Source organism: Panthera tigris, chromosome X (assembly GCF_018350195.1).
Source record: "Panthera tigris isolate Pti1 chromosome X, P.tigris_Pti1_mat1.1, whole genome shotgun sequence".
NCBI classification, from domain to species: Eukaryota; Metazoa; Chordata; class Mammalia; order Carnivora; family Felidae; genus Panthera; species Panthera tigris.
Window position 1 is genome coordinate 58537761 of NC_056677.1, and position 20828 is coordinate 58558588.

The 20828-nt window shown below is 43.1% G+C and overlaps 1 protein-coding gene across 1 annotated transcript in view; it reads right to left on the reverse strand.

Moving 5' to 3' along the window:
- ERCC6L (ERCC excision repair 6 like, spindle assembly checkpoint helicase) overlaps positions 1–18510 on the reverse strand; it is a 31554-nt gene extending 13044 nt beyond the window's left edge. Inside the window, exon 1 of the mRNA XM_042974441.1 lies at positions 18440–18510. Within this exon, the coding sequence (XP_042830375.1) occupies positions 18440–18507 (68 nt within the window). The 5' untranslated portion in view covers positions 18508–18510. The remainder of the gene's footprint in view (positions 1–18439) is intronic.
- Between the last annotated feature and the right edge of the window lie 2318 nt (positions 18511–20828).

A 20828-nucleotide genomic window follows, 5' to 3' on the forward strand; every position in this document is an offset into this window, starting at 1 on the left:
CTACTCAATAACAGAAAAGAATGAACTACTATACGTATGAATTCATACATGTAAGAAACTCAACATTATGCTGAGCTACAGAAGCCAGGCCTAAAAGCAGCAGTGAGATTCAGCTTACACGAAGTTTTAGAACAAGCAAAACGAATCTGTAGTGGAAAACATCAGAGCAGTGGTTGCCTCTTTAGGTGGAAGGTGAGAGTGGGGACAGCCTCGGAAGGGGCCTAAGGGAACTTTCTGGGGTGACAATAATATTCTACACCTTGACAGGGGTTTGGGTTACACAAATGGATGCATTTGTGAAAACTCACCAAATGGACATGTAAGATTTGTGATTTCTTTGTATGTAAATTTTACTTCAACAAAAGAAAAAAAAAGTGAAAATATTAAAGCCTAGTTAATGGTATGTATGCTGCGGTAGGAGGAAGTATCCTGATCTCTGCAATCTACTTTAAAATGCATCCAAAACGTAAGATGGATTGGTAGAATAGGTATGTGATGGAGTAAGTGTAGTAAAATGTTAATAACTGAATCTGGGTGGTGGGTCAAAAAAAAAAACCAGGAAATAACTGCTTTGCCCATAGATTACTACCCATAGATTACCTCAGTTCAAAGGCACACATAACCCGGAGTCATAACACACTGAAGTCAGGCTTCTTAACCAAGCACTCAAATGCAACTGGTTTCACCAACAGCACCAATAAACTCCATATTACCAAATCCAGTGGCCACTTCTTGGTCTTTATCTTTCTTGACCTTTCTGTTGCATTTAAAACCACTGACCACTGGGGTGCCTGGGTGGTTCAGTCTGTTAAGCATCCGATTCTTGGTTTCAGCTCAGGTCATGATCTTGTGGTTCGTGAATTCAAACCCCGAGTCAGGCTATGCACTGCCCGTGTGGAGCTGTAATAATCACCCAATGTTTCCAGGTCCTCCACTGGTGAAATTATAACCACTATGTTTGCAGACATCTGACTAACGAAATAAGCTAAGAGATCTTCAGTTGTGCATCACATAGGAATTAAGCACTCACTATGTGTCAAGCACTGTGCTAAACACTGGAGATACAGTGGAGAGCAAGCCAGGTCTCTGCCTTTGTGCAGCCTGTAACAGGGACTGACATTTATCAACGAATCACATAAATAACTAGTTACAAACTGTAACAACGGCATGAAGGCTATCAAAGCATACATCAGGGAAATCTGGGGATGAGCAGCAGTGGGTCTCAAACCTCACAGAATTCTATCTTAATTTTTGAGGTTTGGTCCTGGCTGAATACACCCAATGTGTAGTGGTCACAAAGCAAAGACCTGTGGGGACAAGGCAAGTAACTGCAATGAGTGAAAATGCTGTGTGAAAAGTAACACTGGGGCACATGTGCCCTATTTAAAGGGGGCAGGCTGCTACTGGTCTCCAGATGCTAGTTACAGTTGCAGGAATAAAAGCCCAGGATTGCCAAGATCTTCTGACTATTGAAGATCAGTTGGAAACTCTGATTTTTATGGGAATTTCTCCTGATTTTTAAATGGTAACTAATGGGGCATCTGGGTGGTTCAGTCCAACTCTTGGTTTCAGCTCAGGTTTGATCTCACGGTTCGTGGGATCAAGCCCCCGCTTTGGGCTCTGAGCTGGCAGTGTGGAGCCTGCTGGGGATTCTCTCTCTTTGTCCTTCCCCTACTCGTTCTCTCTCTCTCTTGAAATAAATAAACATTTAAATGGTAACTAATGCAGAAGTTTTTTTTTCTTTTTTTTTAACGTTTATTTATTTTTGAGACCGAGAGAGACAGAGCATGAACGAGGGAGAGGGAGAGAGAGAGGGAGACACAGAATCGGAAGCAGGCTCCAGGCTCTGAGCCATCAGCCCAGAGCCCGACGCGGGGCTGGAACTCACAGACTGCTAGATCGTGACCTGAGCTGAAGTCGAACGCTTAACCAACTGAGCCACCCAGGCACCCCAATGCAGAAGTTTTTAAAATACTAGTAAGAACAAACAAAACTTACCTGTGAACATGGCTCATGGGCTGCCAATCTGTGACCTATAGTTTATCTGAGCTAGAAAAAGCACCACTGGGTTTGGCTGAATCCCCTCTCCAAATGTTTTCTCCTAAAAAAATGGTAGGCCTGTAGTTCTCTGGACAGGAACCTAGTCAAGGTTTGGTTTGGGGCTTAACACTGTCCCTCTATGTCCTCTGTTTCACCTGTAAGTCCAATCACTTACAACAGTGTAAGGCTTTCTATAGTACTCATTATCTGTGTCACTGGCTTTGGACTCCACAGCTAAGAACTATCTGGACCAAACCATATGGCCCAAAAGAGATCCAAGGTTCTTAGTGCTCTTCCAGGTCCTTTATACCCTGTCGCAAAGAGATTACAAGCAGGCAGGAAGAGGAAGCCCTAGTTTAAAGTGGGTAAAGGCAGGTAGGGATCTAGTCCCCCTCCTTTGTAACTTCAACCTGAAAATTTTGGTTAAACCGGGCAAACGTTCCTCTGCCAGAATAAACAGGAAGACAGCATCCTCTTACATGTTAACAACATGCCCTCAGAAAGCAGCTGAACTTGCTGGCTAATTACTCTGAAAAAGACAGCTAATTAATAATTATGTCAAAACCAAAATTACCTTTTTTTTCTGGCATAGCAGATGTGCGTTGGCACCCAGATGGGTCATACCAGCCAAAGCGCCTCAGCAGGAAATAGTTTCATCACTTGGGAGAGTATTTGGTGGCCAATATCCTGACTGGCCCTTTGGAATGAAGTCTAACTAAAAATGAAAAATTCTCCAGGAACAATATTAAGTTCTCTTAGAATAGCTATAGACTTTTAGTACTTCCAGCCCGTAATCTGCCAGCCCAAGGTTATCTGGTTAGCCACTGCATTGTAGTGCAAAACTCTGGGGCTTCAAGCAAGTACTTATTCCGGGATTGGGACAAACCTGGGGTTGTTTGGAAAGAAGTTCCGAACCCTCAAGTTTGCCTTCAATTCACCTTCAGACCACCTTAGTGGGGAAGTGGACAAGACCTTCCATTAAGATGAAAATAAAAATCTAAAAACCATTGGGGCGCCTGGGTGGCTCAGTTGGTTAAGCATCCGACTTTTGCTCAGGTCATGATCTCACAGCTCATGGGTTCAAGCCCCGGGGTCGGGCTCTGTGCTGACAGCTCAGAGCCTGGAGCCTGCTTCGGATTCTGTGTCTCCATCTCTCTTCCCCCTCCCACTCATGTTCTGTCTATAAATAAATAAATAAATAAATAAATAAATGAATAAACCATTTAAAAAATTTTCTAAAAAAATCTAAAAACCATTACCTAGGTGATGGTTGCAATAATAATTCATTAAACTGAATACCTGTTTTATACATTTTCATATATATATATATATATATATATATATATATATATATATATATCAGAACAAAAGTTGTAAAAGAATGTTACTTGCCTAAATACAATTCAAAAAAATTTTTTGAATTTAAAAAATTCTTTTAACGTTTATTAAGTAGGGGAGGGACAGAGAGAGAGAGGGAGACACAGAATCCGAAGCAGGTTCCAGCCTCCAAGCTGTCAGCACAGAGCCCAACATGGGGTTTGAACTCGTGAGCCTCAAGATCATGACCTGAGCCAAAGTCGGATGCTTAACCGACTGAACCTTCCAGCTGCCCCTACGATGCAATTTTGAATACTGATCTTGTATCTTGCAACTTTGGTGAACTCTTTTATTAGCTCTTATAGTTTTTTGTGGATTCATTAGGACTTTCTACATAAAACACCATTTTATCTGCAAATACAGATAGTTTTATTTCCTTCTTTCCAATTTCCATGCCTTTTAGTTCTTTTTCTTGCCTATTTGCCATGGCTAGAACCTGTATTATAATGTTGAATTATAATATTGAACAGAAGTGGCGACAGCAGACACCATTATCATGTTCCTAATAAAAGATGGAAAGCTTTCGGTCTTTCACCATTAAGTATAATGTTAGCTTTGAGTTTCTGTAGACACCTTTGATTAGACTGAGGAAGTTACCTTGGATTCCTAGTTTGTTGAGCTTGTATAATTAAAGGGTGCTAGATTTCTCAAAGGCTTTTTCTGCACATATTGAGAAGAACATATGGCTTTGTCCTTTGGCTCTGGATAAGATTGATAGGTCCACTCTGAAGTAGAGATGTCAGGGAAGCAGTTGGATACATGAGCCTAGAGTTCAGAAGAGGTCAGGACTACAGACAAAAATGTAAAAATTTTCAGCATAAAAATGTGATTTAAAGCCAAGAACCTAAGGGCACCTGGGTGGCTCAGTCAGTTAAGCGTCTGACTCTCGATCTCATCAGCTCAGGTCATGAGTTCAAGCCCCATGTTGGGCTCCACGCTGGGCATGGAGCCTACTTAAAAGAAAATAAAGCCAATGGGGTGCCTGGGTGGCTCAGTTGGTTAAGTGTCTGACTTCAGCTCGGGTCATGATCTCGTGGTTCATGAGTTCAAGCCCTGCATAGGGCTCTGTGGTGACAGCTCACAGCCTGGAGCCTGCTTCAGATTCTGTGTCTCCCTATCTCTTTATCCCTCCCCCACTCACACTCTCTCTCTCTCAAAAATAAATAAACGTTAAAAAAATTAAAAAAAAAAAGCCAAGAGCCCAGAAAAGATTGTCAAAGGATGAAGTATAATTTTAAAAAAAGATAAAATGGGGCACCTGGATAGCTCAGCCAATTAAGCATCTGACTCTTGATTTTCGCTCAGGTCATTATATCATGGTTCGTGAGATCGAGCCCCACATCTCAGGCTCTGTGCTGACAGCATGGAGCTTGCTTGGGATTCTTTCTCTCCCTCTCTCTGCCCCTCCCCTGCCCATGCACACGTGCGCCCTCTCAAAATAAACACTAAAACAAAACAAAAACCATGTCAAAAAAACCAACAGTGCAACATTGAGAACATTTACAGAATTCCAGCTAACAAATACAAAAACAGTAGTAAAGTTAGAAAATCAACACTTTGTAATCCCTAATGAAATAACTAAGTTGGGCAATAATTATAAATGGATGCAAGGTCATTGGGGAACTGAGTACTCGCAGGATGCTAAAGTATCCCCAACATATTATTTATTCATCATAAGGGGGGAAATGCAACTCTGCAAAGGAGTGACCAGCCTGTGACCACCTGAGCACACTGACCAATCCTAACATTACTAAAAGTAGGAATATCAGACATTATATGCTTCCTGATGTGATGCAGTAAGAAGTACACAACCTCACCTTTAAAATATTCATGCCACAAATACTGACCCTTAATCTTTGTGGTTTTTTTGCTCTAGAATAGTGTTTAATTTTTTTATTAAGGTATAATTGACATATAACATTGTATTAGTTTCAGGTGTACAACATAACAATTCAGTATTTGTATATATTATGAAGTTATCACCACAGTAGGTCTAGTTAACATCTGTCACCATGGATAATTAGTTTTTTTACTTGTGATGAGAACTTTTTTCAAATTACTGTTAGCAACTTTCAAATATGCAATACAGTATTATTAACTATAGTCATATAGTTAACTATATGACCATGCTGTACATTCCATCACCATTACTTATTTATAACTGGAAGTTTTGTACCTTTTGACTTTCCTCACCCATTTTGTCCACTCTCCCACCTCTGGCAACCACCAATCAGTTCTGTATCTATAAGCTTGTTTTTTAGGGTTTATTTGTTTTTTTAAGATTCCACATATTTGCCTTTTTGTCTGACTTATTTCACTTAGCATAATGCCCTCAAGGTCCATCCATGTGGTCACAAATGGCAAAATTTTATTCTTTTTTATGGCTGAATAATACGCTATTATGTGTACATGTGTGCATGTAGCACATTTCTTTACCCATTCCATCAAGCCTTTAAATTTATTTTTTTTATTATGAAATTTATTGTCAAATTGGTTTCCATACAACACCCAGTGCTCATCCCAACAGGTGCCCTCCTCAATACCCATCACCCACCCACCCCTCCCCTCCCACCCCCCATGAATCCTCAGTTTGTTCTCAGTTTTTAGGAGTCTCTTATGTTTTGGCTCCCTCCCTCTCTTAACCATTTTTTTTCCTTCCTCTCCCCCATGGTCTTCTGTTAAGTTTCTCAGGATCCACATAAGAGTGAAAACATGGAATCTGTCCTTCTCTGTATGACTTATTTCACTTAGCATAACACTCTCCAGTGCCATCCACATTGCTACAAAAGGCCATATTTCATTCTTTCTCATTGCCACATAGTATTCCATTGTGTATATAAACCACAATTTCTTTATCCATTCATCAGTTGATGGACATTTAGGCTCTTTCCATAATTTGGCTATTGTTGAGAGTGCTGCTATAAACATTGGGGTACAAGTGCCCCTATGCATCAGCACTCCTGTATCCCTTGGGTAAATTCCTAGCAGTGCTACTGTTGGGTCATAGGGTAGGTCTATTTTTAATTTTTTGAGGAACCTCCACACTGTTTTTCAGAGTGGCTGCACCAGTTTGCATTCCCATCAACAGTGCAAGAGGGTTCCCGTTTCTCCACATCCTCTCCAGCATCTATAGTCTCCTGATTTGTTCATTTTGGCCACTCTGACTGGCGTGAGGTGATATCTGAGTGTGGTTTTGATTTGTATTTCCCTGATGAGAAGCGACATTGAGCATCTTTTCATGTGTCTGTTGGCCATCTGGATGTCTTCTTTAGAGAAGTGCCTATTCATGTTTTCTGCCCATTTCTTCACTAGGTTATTTGGTTTTCGGGTGTGGAGTTTGGTGAGCTCTTCATAGATTTTGGATACTAGCCCTTAGTACGGTATGTCATTTGCAAATATCTTTTCCCATTCCGTTGGCTGCCTTTTAGTTTTGTTGGTTGTTTCCTTTGCTGTGCAGAAGCTTTTTATCTTCATGAGGTCCCAATAGTTCATTTTTGCTTTTAATTCCCTTGCCTTTGGGGATGTGTCAAGTAAGAAATTGCTGCAGCTGAGGCCAGAGAGGTTTTTCCCTGCTTTCTCCTCTAGGGTTTTGATGGTTTCCTGTCTCACATTCAGGTCCTTTATCCATTTTGAGTTTGCTTTTGTGAATGGTGTAAGAAAGTGGTCTAGTTTCATTCTTCTGCATGTTGCTGTCCAGTTCTCGCAGCACCATTTGTTAAAGAGACGGTCTTTTTTCCATTGGATATTCTTTCCTGCTTTGTCAAAGATTAGTTGGCCATACTTTTGTGGGTCTAGTTCTGGGGTTTCTATTCTATTCCATTGGTCTATGTGTCTGTTTTTGTGCCAATACTATGCTGTCTTGATGATTACAGCTTTGTAGTAGAGGCTAAAGTCTGGGATTGTGATGCCTCCTACTTTGGTCTTCTTCAAAATTACTGTGGCTATTCGGGGCCTTTTGTGGTTCCATACAAATTTTAGGATTGCTTGTTCTAGCTTCGAGAAGAATGCTGGTTCAATTTTGATTGGGATTGCATTGAATGTGTAGATAGCTTTGGGTAGTATTGACATTTTAACAATATTTATTCTTCCAATCCATGAGCACGGAATGTTTTTCCATTTCTTTATGTCTTCTTCAATTTCCTTCATAAGCTTTCTACAGTTTTCAGCATACAGATCTTTTCCATCTTTGGTTAGGTTTATTCCTAGGTACTTTATGCTTTTTGGTGCAACTGTGAATGGGATCAGTTTCTTTGTCTTTCTGTTGCTTCATTATTAGTGTATAAGAATGCAACTGATTTCTGTACATTGATTTTGTATCCTGCGACTTGCTGAATTCATGTTATCAGATCTAGCAGACTTTTGTTGCAGTCTATCGGGTTTTCTACATATAATATCATGTCTTCTGCAAAAAGTAAAAGCTTGACTTCATCTTTGCCAATTTTGATGTCTTTGATTTCCTTTTGTTGTCTGATTGCTGATGCTAGAACTTCCAACACTAATGTTAAACAACAGCGGTGAGAGTACACATCTCTGTTTTGTTCCTGATCTCAGGGGGAGAGCTCTCAGTATTTCCCCATTGAGGATGATATTAGCTGTGGACTTTTCATAAATGGCTTTGATGATGTTTAAGTATGTTCTTTCTATCCCGACTTTCTCGAGGGTTTTTATTAAGAAAGGATGCTGACTTTTGTCAAATGCTTTTTCTGCATCCATTGACAGGATCATATGGTTATCTTTTCTTTTATTAATGTGATGTATCACGTTGATTGACTTTCGAGTGTGGAACCAGCCCTGCAGCCCAGGAATGAATCCCACTTGATCATGGTGAATAATTCTTTTTATATGCTGTTGAATTCAATTTGTTAGTATCTTGTTGAGAAATTTTGCATCCATGTTCATCAGGGATATTGGCCTGTAGTTCTCTTTTTTTATTGGGTCTCCGTCTGCTTTAGGAATCAAAGTAACACTGCCTTCATAGAATGAGTCTGGAAGTTTTCCTTCCCTTTCTATTTTTTGGAATAGCTTGAGAAGGATACGTATTATCTCTGTTTTAAATGTCTGGTAGAATTCCCCTGGGAAGCCATCTGGTCCTGGACTCTTATTTGTTGGGAGGTTTTTGATAACTGATTCAATTTATTCGCTGGTTATGGGTCTGTTCAAGCTTTATATTTCTTCTTGTTTGAGTTTTTTTTTTAATTTTTTTTAACGTTTATTTATTTTTGAGACAGAGAGAGACAGAGCATGAACAGGGGAGGAGCAGAGAGAGAGGGAGACACAGAATCTGAAACAGGCTCTAGGCTCCGAGCTGTCAGCACAGAGCCTGACGTGGGGCTCGAACTCATGGACCGTGAGATCATGACCTGAGCTGAAGTCAGACGCTCAACCGACCAAGCCACCCAGGCGCCCCTTCTTGTTTGAGTTTTGAAGTGTGTGGGTGTTTAGAAATTTGTTCATTTCTTCAAGGTTGTCCAGTTTGTTGGGATATAATTTTTCCTAGTATTCCCTGATAATTGCTTGTATTTCTGAGGGATTGGTTGTAATAATTCCATTTTCATTTATGATTTTATCTATTTGGGTCATCTCCCTTTTCTTTTTCAGAAAGCCTGGCTAGAGGTTTATCAATTTTGTTTATTTTTTCAAAAAAACCAACTCTTGGTTTCATTGATCTGCTCTGCAGTTTTTTTAGATTCTATATTGTTTATTTCTGCTCTGATCTTTATTATTTTTCTTCTGCTGGGTTTGGGGTGTCTTTGCTGTTCTGCTTCTAGTTCCTTTAGGTGTGCTGTTAGATTTTGTATTTGGGATTTTTCTTGTTTCTTGAGATAGGCCTGGATTGCAATGTATTTTCCTCTCAGGACTGCCTTCACTGCATCCCAAAGCATTTGGATTGTTGTCTTTTCCTTTTCATTTCTTTCCATGTATTTTTTAATTTCTTCTCTAATTGCCGGGTTGACCCATTCATTCTTTAGTAGGGTGTTCTTTAACCTCCATGCTTTTGCAGGTTTTCCAGACTTTTTCTTATGGTTGATTTCAAGCTTTATCACATTGTGGTCTGAAAGTATGCATGGTATGATCTCAATTCTTGTATACTTATGAAGGGCTGTTTGGTGACCCAGTATGTGATCTATCTTGGAGAAGGTTCCATGTGCACTCGAGAAGAAAGTATATTCTGTTGCTTTGGGATGCAGACTTCTAAATATGTCTGTCAAGTCCATCTGATCCAGTGTATCACTCAGGGCCCTTGTTTCTCTATTGATCCTGTGTCTAGATGATCTATCCATTGTTGTAAGTGGAGTATTAAAGTCCCCTGCAATTACCACATTCTTATCAATAAGGTTGTGTATGTTTGTGATTGTTTTATATATTTGGGGGCTCCCGTATTCGGCGCATAGACATTTATAATTGTTAGCACTTCCTGATGGATAGACCCTGTAATTATTATATAATGCCCTTCTTCATCTCTTGTTACAGCCTTTAATTTAAAGTCTAGTTTGTCTGATATAAGTATGGCTACTCCAGCTTTCTTTTGGCTTCCAGGAGCATGATAAATAGTTCTCCATCCCCTCACTTTCAATCTGAAGGTGTCCTCAGGTCTAAAATGAGTCTCTTGTAGACAGCAAATAGATGGGTCTTGTTTTTTAATCCATTCTGATACCCTATGTCTTTTGGTTGGGGCATTTAGTCCATTTACATTCAGTGTTACTATAGAAAGATATGGGTTTAGAGTCATTGTGATGTCTGTAGGTTTCATGCTTGCAGTGATGTCTCTGGTACTTTGTCTCACAGGATCCCCCTTAGGATCTCTTGTAGGGATGGTTTAGTGGTGACAAATTCCTTCAGTTTTTGTTTGTTTGGGAACGCCTTTATCTCTCCTTCTAAATGACAGACTTGCTGGATAAAGGATTCTCGGCTGCATTTTTTTTTTCTGTTCATCACATTGAAGATTTCCTGCCATTCCTTTCTGGCCTGCCAAGTTTCAGTAGACAGAGCCATCATGAGTCTTATGGGTCTCCCTGTATATGTTAGAGCATGTTTATCCCTAGCTGCTTTCAGAATTCTCTCTTTATCCTTGTATTTTGCCAGTTTCACTATGATATGTCGTGCAGAAGATCGATTCAAGTTACGTCTGAAGGGAGTTCTCTGTGCCTCTTGGACTTCAGTGCCTTTTTCCTTCCCCAGTTCAGGGAAGTTCTCAGCTTCCCCTCTCTCTCTTCCTCCTCTGGAATCCCAATTACGCGTATATTATTTCATTTAATTATGTCACTTCTCTAAGTCTCCCCTCATACTCCTGAATTTTTTTATCTCTCCTTTTCTCAGCTTCTTCTTTTTCCATAATTTTATCTTTTAATTCACCTATTCTCTCCTCTGCCTCTTCAATCCGAGCTGTGGTCGCCTCCATTTTATTTTGCAGCCCATTTATAGCATTTTTTAGCTCCTCCTGTTTCTTAGTCCCTTGATCTCTGCAGTAATAGATTCTCTGCTGTCCTCTATACTTTTTTCAAGCCCAGCGATTAATTTTATGACTAATATTTTAAATTCATTTTCTTACATTGCTTAAATCGTTTTTGATCAGTTCGTTAGCTGTCGCTACTTCCTGGAGTTTCTTTTGAGGAAAATTCTTCCATTTCGTCACTTTGGATAGTCCCTGGAGTGGCAAGGAACTGCAGGACTCTTACCCTGTGCTGTCTGGAGTAACTTGCGTTGGTGGGCGGGGCCGCAGTCAGACCTGATGTCTGCCCCCAGCCCACTGCTGGGGCCACAGTCAGACTGGTGTGTACCTTATCTTCCCCTCTCCCAGGGTCAGGACTCACTGTGGAGTGGAGTGGTGTGGCCTCTGTCTGGGCTACTTGCACACTGCCAGGCTTGTGGTGCTGCTTCGACGGGATATGGCATATTAGCTGATGGGATCTGGTGTATTAGCTGGGGTGGATCCTCAAAGTGCACAGGGGCGGGAGGGGTAGGCTCAGCTCACTTTGCCTTCGGTGGTCTGCTTTGGGAGGAGCCCTGAGGCACCGGGAGGGAGGCAGACCCGGTCGGAGGGATGGATCCACAGAAGCACAGCATTGGGTGTTTGCATGGTGCAAGCAAGTTCATGACAGGAACTGGTTCCCTTTGGGATTTTGGCTGGGGGATGGGTGAGGGAGATGGCGCTTCCCAGTGCCTTTGTTCCCTGCCAAGCTGAGGTCTGTCCTCCGGAGCTCAACAACTGTCCTTCCCGTTGTCCTTTAGCCCTCCCGCTCTCCAAGCAGAGCTGTTGACTTATAACATTCTAGATGTTAAGTCCCGCTGGCTGTCAGAACACACTCCCTCTGGCCCCTCCGCTTTTGCAAGCCAGACTCGGGGGCTCTGCCTTGCCGGGTGGGCTGGCTGCCCCTCCACCGCCCTGGCTCCCTCCCACCAGTCTGTGTAGCGCACACCGCCTCTCCACCCTTCCTACCCTCTTCTGTGGGCCTCTCATTTATGCTTGGCTCCGGAGAGTCCGTTCTGCTAGTCTTCTGGCGGTTTTCTGGGTTATTTAGGCAGATGCGGGTGGAATCTAAGTGGTCAGCAGTATGCGGTGAGCCCAACGTCCTCCTACGCTGCCATCTTCCCCTGAATCTAAGCCTTTAAATTTAAATTATAGGAGATAGGAGAACAAACTAATAATACTACAAGGAAGCCATCAGACTAATCCAAATCATTGGCATAGAAATAAAAGTCAGGGGTGGGGAGGGATTGATTTAGATTAAGAGACTTTTTTGAGAGAGAGAGAGAGAGAGAGACAGAGAGACAGGGAGAGAGGGAGGGGCAGAGAGAGAGGGAATCCCACGGAGCCCTATGTGGGGCTTGAACCCACAAACCCTGAGATCATAACCTGAGCCAAAATCAAGAGTTAGATGTTTAACTGAGCCACCACGGTGCCCCTAGATTAAGAGACTTAAGAAATATAACCAAATGCAGTGTGTGGACCTTCTTTGGATCCTAATTCAAACAAAGCAATTATAAAAGACTAAAGACCACTTGAAAAATGTGAATATGGACTGGGTATTAGCTGATATCAAGGAATTAGCTTGTTTTGTTAGGTGATACATTATAACGGTTTTGTAAGTATGTGTTCTTTTTAAAAAGAGATGCAGCACTGAAGTATTTAAGGATGAAATTAGATGATGTCTGAGAATTTAAAGTACATTAGATGAGAAAAAGAAAAAAAGTAAGGATATGAGGAGGTATCAGCATAATCTGAGAAGCAGCATCAGCAAGGTAAAAAGAAACCTCTTTGACCTCAGCCACAGCAATTTCTTACTCGACACATCTCCAAAGACAAGGGAATTAAAAGCAAAAATGAACTATTGTGACCTCATCAAGATAAAAAGCTTCTGCACTGCAAAGGAAACAATCAACAAAACTAAAAGGCAACCAATGGAATGGGAAAAGATATTTGCAAATGACATATCGGATAAAGGGCAGGTATCCAAAAATCTATAAAGAATTCACCAAACTCCACACCCGAAAAACAAATAATCCAGTGAAGAAATGGGCAGAAGTCATGAATAGACACTTTTCCAAAGAAGACATCCAGATGGCCAACAGACACAAAAAACGATACTCAACGTCACTCATCATCAGGGAAATACAAATCAAAGCCACAGCGAGATACCACCTCTCGTCGGTCAGAGTGGCTAAAATGAACAAATTAGGAGACTATAGATGCTGGAGAGGATGTGGAGAAACGGGAACCCTCTTGCACTGTTAGTAGGAATGCAAACTGGTGCAGCCGCTCTGGAAAACAGTGTAGAGTTTCCTCAAAAAATTAAAAATAGAACTACCCTATGATCCAGCAATAGCCTGCTAGGAATTTACCCAAGGGATACAGGAGTGCTGATGCATAGGGGCACATGTACCCCAATGTTTATAGCAGCACTTTCTTTTTTTTTTTTTTGAATGAGAATAACAGATCCAGTTAATAACTTTTTAAAAATTTTTTTATTAAAAAAATTTTTTTTTAATGTTTATTTATTTAATTTTTTTTTGAGAGAGACAGAGACAGAATGCAACTGGGTTAGGGGCAGAGAGAGAGGGAGACACAGATGCAGAAGCAGGCTCCAGGCTCTGAGCTGTCAGCACAGAGCCCGGCGCGGGCCTCGAACTCACGAGCTATGAGATCATGACCTGAGCCGAAGTCGGACACTCAACCGACTGAGCCACCCAGGCGCCCCTATAGTCGCACTTTCAACAATAGCCATATTATGGAAAGAGCCTAAATGTCCATCAACTGATGAATGGATAAAGAAGATGTGGTTTATATGTACAATGGCAATAAGAAGGAATGAAATCTGGCCATTTGCAGCAACATGGATGGAACTGGAGGGTATTATGCTAAGTGAAATAAGCCAGGCAGAGAAAGACAGATACCATGTGTTTTCACTCATATGTGGATCTTGAGAAACTTAACAGAAGACCATGGGGGAAGGGAAGGGGAAAAAAAAAGTTACAAACAGAGAGGGAGGGAGGCAAACCATAAAAGACTCTTAAATATAGAGAACTGAGGGTTGATGGGGAGTGGGGGAGAGGGGAAATTGTGTGATGGGCATTGAGGAGGGCACTTGTTGGGATGAGCACTGGGTGTTGTATGGAAGACAATTTGACGATAAATTATATTAGAAAAAAAAATCAGGAGAAGGGAGCCTGGGTGGCTCAATTGGTTGGGCGTCTGACTAATGATTTTGGCTCAGGTCATGATATTATGGTTTCATGAGTTCGAGCCCCACATGGGCTCTGTGCTGACAGCACAGAGCCTGCTTGAGATTGTCCCTCTTTCTCTGCCATCCCCCATTCACATTCTCTTGGTCTCTCTCAAAATAAATAAATAAACTTAAAAAAAGAAAAAGAAAATCAGGACAGTGAGGAGTCCTGGAAGCCAAATGAATGCAGAGTTTCATGGAGAAGTGATCAACACTGTCAAATACTGCTGGTAAGTCAAGGAAGATGAGGATTACAAAGTGACCTTTAGATTTATGAAATCATTAGTGACCTTGACAAAAGCAGTTTGAGTGACAGGAGAAAGTGGGTGACACAGAGAATAGAGAAAGAGAGCAGCAGACAGGTGATAGCAAGACAGTATGGACAACATAGATACATACAAACTGGTGACACAGGGAGAGCAAGTGACATAGACAGTGAGTGAGAGACAAAAGGTAGGCAACATGAGAGAAAGGGTGGGTGACAGAGGTAAGCAGAGGGTGGCTGACTCTACCAGTCATCATTTGTTGCCTCTCAGTTCCAAATTCACCCCTCAATACCTGTTCTGTGATAATGGACAGAATTCCTTTAAGCATCTCTCCTTTACAGTGAACACGATGCTACTCTTTCTCAGTAGAGGGCGCCTGAGGGACACTTCAGGAGGAAGGGGCTCTTCTGAAGTTGCCGGCTGCTGCAGCACAGGGGGACAACAGAATAGCCCACAACCACAAACCCAGAACATGCCGTCCCTCAATGACCTTGAAGCCTCCACCTGGCCTGGCAATAACCTTCTTGCAGCCCCTCACATAGAAACCAGCTCGCCCAACAGCTCCCCTGTGCCCTGGGCCCCTACCTCTTCTGTGTGCACATGCCAAGAGTTGCTGATAGACTGCTCGCCACCTGCACTCCAGAAGTTTGCCTCCTGTTGGCCCAGGGGATGCAGACCAGCCAGAGCATTTCTCCGCTACACAGTGGGCTGAACTACACTTCTCCAATGAAGTCTGAACCTCAGCCTTGGGGAGAGGATCCCCTTCCAAGTCTGTCCTTCCTTGGATACTCCCCCTTAGCCCAAGGACACCATATGGAGTTTCCGTATGTCTTTTTTTTTTTTTAATGTTTATTTTTGAGAGAGAGACAGAGCATGAGCAGGGGAGAAGAAAGAGAGGGAGACACAGAATCCAAAGCATGCTCCAGGCTCTGGGCTGTCAGCACAGAGCCTGACGCAGGGCGTGAACCCACGAACCATGAGATCATGACCTGAGCTGAAGTCAGATGCTTAACCGACTGAGCCACCCAGGTGCCCCGTTTGTATTTCTTATAGTCACTCGTTTATCATTTTAATAATTCTTTATATTGAAATTCTTGTTTTAATATGCTATATGGTTTCTACCTCCTGACTGGACCCAAGATACAGTGACAGAGAGGAAAAAGAGGGTAGGTGACAGAATGAAAGAATGGTGACAGAGAAGGAAAGTGAATGACAAAGTGGGTAACAGAGAATGGGTAACAGAGGTAGAGAGTGGGGGACAGAGGTTATGGGTGACAGAGAAAGGGGGGAAGGGGCGACAGTGGGGAGGATGACAGACACAGAAAGAGGGTGGGACGGAAGAGTAAGTGGATGAGACAGAATGGATGACAGTGTGAGCAGGAAGAGGACAGTGTCGACAGGATGGGTGACAGAAGGAGAGAGAATGGGGGCAAGAGAGAGAAGGATGTGGTGGGTGACAGAGAATGGGAGAAGGAGCAAGAAAATATGAGTGCCAGAGAGGGAGAGTGAGTGACAAAGGTGGGTGACAGAGGAAGAGATAATGGGGAACAGGAAGAGACAGGACAGAAAGAGGGAGAGGAGGACGGTGGGCAAGAGAAGGGCTGGGGGGTAAGCATGACAGGCACCGAAAGCGTGCGACAGTTACTTCATCTGACAGAAGACGTGTGTGAAAAAGAAAACATGGGTGCAGAGAGTGTATGACACCAAGTTTCAAAGTTTTCTTTCAGCTGTTAGGCAGGAAGGGCAGAGAGATGAAGAAGGTGGGACAGCAAGAGGAGAGAGAGGAGAGAGGGAGGAAGAAAGGCAGATATGTGTGAGCAGAGTGTGCCAAGGAGGACTAGCAGCACTGAAGAAGGCAGAGAAGGTGATGCTTTGTGCCAGGGGACTTCGGTGTAGGTTGGATTTGGAAGAGGATGGGAGAGACAGAGAAAGATTAGGAGAAATAAAAAAGATTGTGAGTTGAGGGGTCATGAGAGGCAGGGGACTGTGAGGGCAGAAGATGCTGACTGTGAAAGAAGGGCTGAGCATTGAAGGGAGCAGGGGAGTTTGGGAATGTTCAGGAAAGAGCACCTGAGAGCAAGGAAGAGACAGGTGCCTGTGTAAGAGGCAGTGTTGGGGAAATCCAGGCATTTTTGCTTGCTCAGGGAAAGGAGGGGAGGGGGTTAAATAGCTTAAGCCTTCCTATCCCCATTTTTCAGATGAAAACATTGAGGCTCAGAACAGTCAAATGACTCACTTAAGGTTTCCCAGCTAGCAGATGGCAGAGCCATATTTTGAACCCCAAATGGCCCAACTCCAAAGCTAGTACTCTACCACACCACACTGCTCCCTGTTTTCCCAAATCTTCCTTAAAGGCGTCATGTAACTTAGCCTAAAGATGTGATTTTACTCTTCAGTAAGACCTTTTAGCTTTTAACAGCCTTAAGACACTTTTTTTGAAAGGAAGACAGAACTATTACACTGGCCCAATTTATTTGTTTGTAAAACATCAAAATTTAAAACTTCTGTGCATCAAAGGACACTACCAACAGAGTGAAAAGGCAACCTACAGAATGGGAGAAAAGATCTGCAAATCATATTTGATAAGGAGTTAATACCCAAAATACGTGAAGATAAAACAACCCACCTGACTAAAAAATGGGCAAAGGAGTTGAATGGACATTCCTCCAAAGAAGATATACAAATGGCCAATAAGCATATGAAAAGATGCTCAACATCACTAATCATTAGAGAAATGCAAATCAAAATCCCAACCACTTCATTATCATTAGGATGGCTAGTAACAACCATCACAACAAAACCAGAAAATAACAAGTGGTGGCGAGAATATGGAGACTGTAACCCTTGTACACCGCTGGAGGGAAGGTAAAATGATGCAGCTGCAGTGAAAGACCGTATGGCAGTTCCTCAAAAAATTAATAATAGAATTACCCTGTGAGCCAGCAATCCCACCTCTGGCTAGATATCCAAAAGAATTGAAAGCAGGATCTCAAAGAGAGATTTGCACACCCATGTTCAAAGCCAGCTCTGTTCACAAGAGTCAAGAGATGAAACCAACCCAAGTGTCCATCAACAGATACATGGATAAACAAAATGTGGTATGTGCACATGATGGAATATTCCCCCCTAAAAAGGAAGGAAATTCTGTAACGACACAATACTGATGAACTTTGATGAAAGTATGCTCTGTGAAATAAACCCATCATATAAAGACAAATACTGTATGATGCCACTTGTATGAGGCTCCTGGAGTTAAATGCACCAGGGCAGAAAGTAGAATGATGGCTGCCAGGGGCTGAGGGAGATGGGAAGAAGGAGTTCTTTAATAGGAAATTTTGGCTTTGCAAGCTGAAGAGTTCTGGAGGTGGAAGGTGGTGCTGCTTTAACAACAGTATTAATGTTATTAACACCACTGAACTGTATACTTAAGAATGGCTAAGTTACATTGTTTCTATTTTATCACAACTTTTAAAAAAAGTTTAAATCTCATCCTCACATCACCATGTCCCCCACCCTTAGCCATAAGATGAACGCTTACTCATTGAACACAAGCATCTCCTTCTGTGAGGCCGGCCCTTGTAGTTGACCAATCTCATCCTCTATGCCCATACTATGCCTTGCACGTTATACCTCTTTCAGCACTCATCAAACATTATAGCGATTCTTGGTTTACCTACCCCTTTCCACTACCAAAATATAAGCAGTATTGAGGGGGCAAGGTTAGTGTTTCACTCCTCTCTGTATCCCCTAGGCCTGGTGTTTGGTAGACTGGCAAGACTCAAGAAAGGCTTGATCAGTGGAAGTTCTGACTTTTAAGGAGTTCGCACTGGAGAGCTATCTGACCAAAGAAGGGGGCATCGGGAGGCTCCCCAGGTTTTAGAAATCTGAGCAGATTCCCACGCCCTACTCCGAGAACGCAAGGGCGCGTCTCACAAGGGCCTCAGCAGTCTGGGCCCCCGGGAGGGTCCGAGGGCTTCCCACCCCCACTGCCGGCCAGAGCCTGCGAGCTAGACCCCCCCAGCGGCCCAGACATACCTCAGGTAACGGGCAGCCTGCTCCGGGCTTAAGGCCGCGGCTTCCGCAGACCCTCTGGACGCCTCCATTACCCCCAACTCGGGCTCCAGGTATCTCAGGCGGCGATCAAATTTCGCTCGCTCCCGCCCGGCGCATGCGTGGTGCGCCGGAAGGCGGGTCAAGGCCAACATTCGGCCTCACGGCTGGCCAATCGGCAGCACCTCCTTCCGCGCCACCGCCGGAGCCCGCCCGCGAAGGTCGCGCGCCTGCGCCTACACGCGCTGGAGCTAAGAGGCGGTCCCAGCCCCAACGGAAAGGGAGGGCGTTGTGTCCTCTCATTTCTCGCATTTTCAGTTCGGTGCAAGCAGTGCTTCAGCACTTTCGTGCGTGTGCGTGTGCTAGCTATCCTCGTGAGTGAAGTAAAATGCCTGATATGATCTCGGTCACTTTAGTGGCCGCTAGAGACCTTCTCCATAGCCTGTTCCCCCAAATATCCTTCATTCCATGCTCGCCATTGCCTGGCATTGAGCATGCTTTGAATTCAAACACGCTGGGAGGCATGGTCCCCGTGACTTAGACTTACATTGAGGAAGAGTCTTCAAGAGCCAAGCCAAAGCTCTCATTTAAGAAATAAGTAGTGCTAAAAAAAAAAAAAAAGTAGTGCTGTAACGTATGGTTACCATTTTTTTAGAAGCTCCAACTAGGATGCGGTCATTTTCAAAGGCAGAGCTCAGAGCTTGGGGCAGGAAACGCAGTGAGTTTAAGTCAGTTGCTTGGATGATCCTCAGAGGTTGTGGGCCAACAAAAATTGCCCTTGTTCATACAGCGATGAAAACATGGACATTGTGATTCTTCAAGGCACTAATTAACATTCAGTGTTTGAAAACTCACTTATTGACCCAGTCACGCCCACCATAAGTCCAGAGGATTTTAAGCTTTTTGTAAATACCATAGATCATTAGTTTCAAAGGGGATCTTCTAAAAAGAAACTATGGGATATTTTCCTAGTTCACATGACTTTAGGTCATATTTTCATACGGCTTTAAGCCTTCTGTTAAGAGGGCTTTTAGTATACTACTACTATCCCCGTTTTCAGATACGAAAACTGAGGCTGGGGACATAAAGTGACTTTGCCTAAGGTTCCAGAGCTGGGAAATAGCAGAGCCAGAATTTAATACCAGGTCTATATGGAAAATCCATGCTCCTTCACTGTGTCCACTGTCTATTGCCAGAAAGGAGAGTAGTGGGAAATGAGGTAGATGAGGTAGTTGGAAGCCAGTTTTTGAAAGAGCTTGCTTACTCTGTTAAAGTGTTTGAATCACTTCTCTCCCTAGAGGCAAGTTTGCATTGGGGTGAGTCGAGTGCGCAGGCGTTCTGGGTACCCAAAGTAGGCGTGTGATGAGAAAGGCTGGTTGGGGAGAATTTCATAGAAAGGAGAAAAGAGATGGGAGCACAAAAATCTTCATCGCCAGTCTAGGGCAGGCCATCTCCAGTTGTGCTTTGGCTCAACATCTACCATCATCTCTTACATATCTTTGGAGCAGTTGAGAACTCAAAATGAAGCAAAGCAAAACCCTGATTACTGTCTCAGGCAGCTGCCTTTCTGTGGGCTGTGGAGAAAAGCTAGAAGGAACTCCCTCAGGACCCAGACTCTGGCCTCCCTGCTTCCTAGCTTTCAATGATCCCCAAAGGCTCTGAATATTGGGAAGAAAGGACCAGGATTCCTGCTTGCTTGCCCTTAGGTTATTGGATTTTTTTCAGTACCATTCTCACACAGCCACAGGACTCCCCCTTCTGTTTTGTTAAAGTTTATTTATTTATTTTGAAAGAGAGATAGGGCAAAGACAGAGGGAGAGAGAGAGAGAATCCCAAGCAGGTTCCGCACCATCAGCACAGAGCCCAAAGTGGAGCTGGAACTCACAAACTGTGAGATCATGACCTGAGCTGAAATTAAGAGTCTCACACTTAAGCGACTGAGCCACTCAGGCGCCCCAGGACTCCCCCTTATTTAAAATGCACTAAATCCTCTAGCTCTCTTTCCCTCCCCCTCAGTCCCACAGTCACTACCTTCGGGCCCTTCTCAGTGCCTTCCAGAGTCCCAGCTCTCACCAAGGGGTGCAAGTGACCCAGGAAACTCATCACCCTGGACTCCTAGTCCTCCTTTCTAAAGGGTAACACAGGCTCATAGACCAGAAATAAGAGAGGGGTTGGGGAGGATTTAGGGTGGATAAGTAGAGAAAATGGAAAAGAATCAAAATAACAGTTATTACTATATCCCATTTATGTATCAGAGCCTGTTCACGGTACTTTATATTAATTCTCTTGACTGTTCCTCATTTCATGTCTACCCCCAGAGTGAGGGCTCCCATTCCCCCAGCTTCCCCCAGGGGAATGGAGTTTCAAAAGCCTT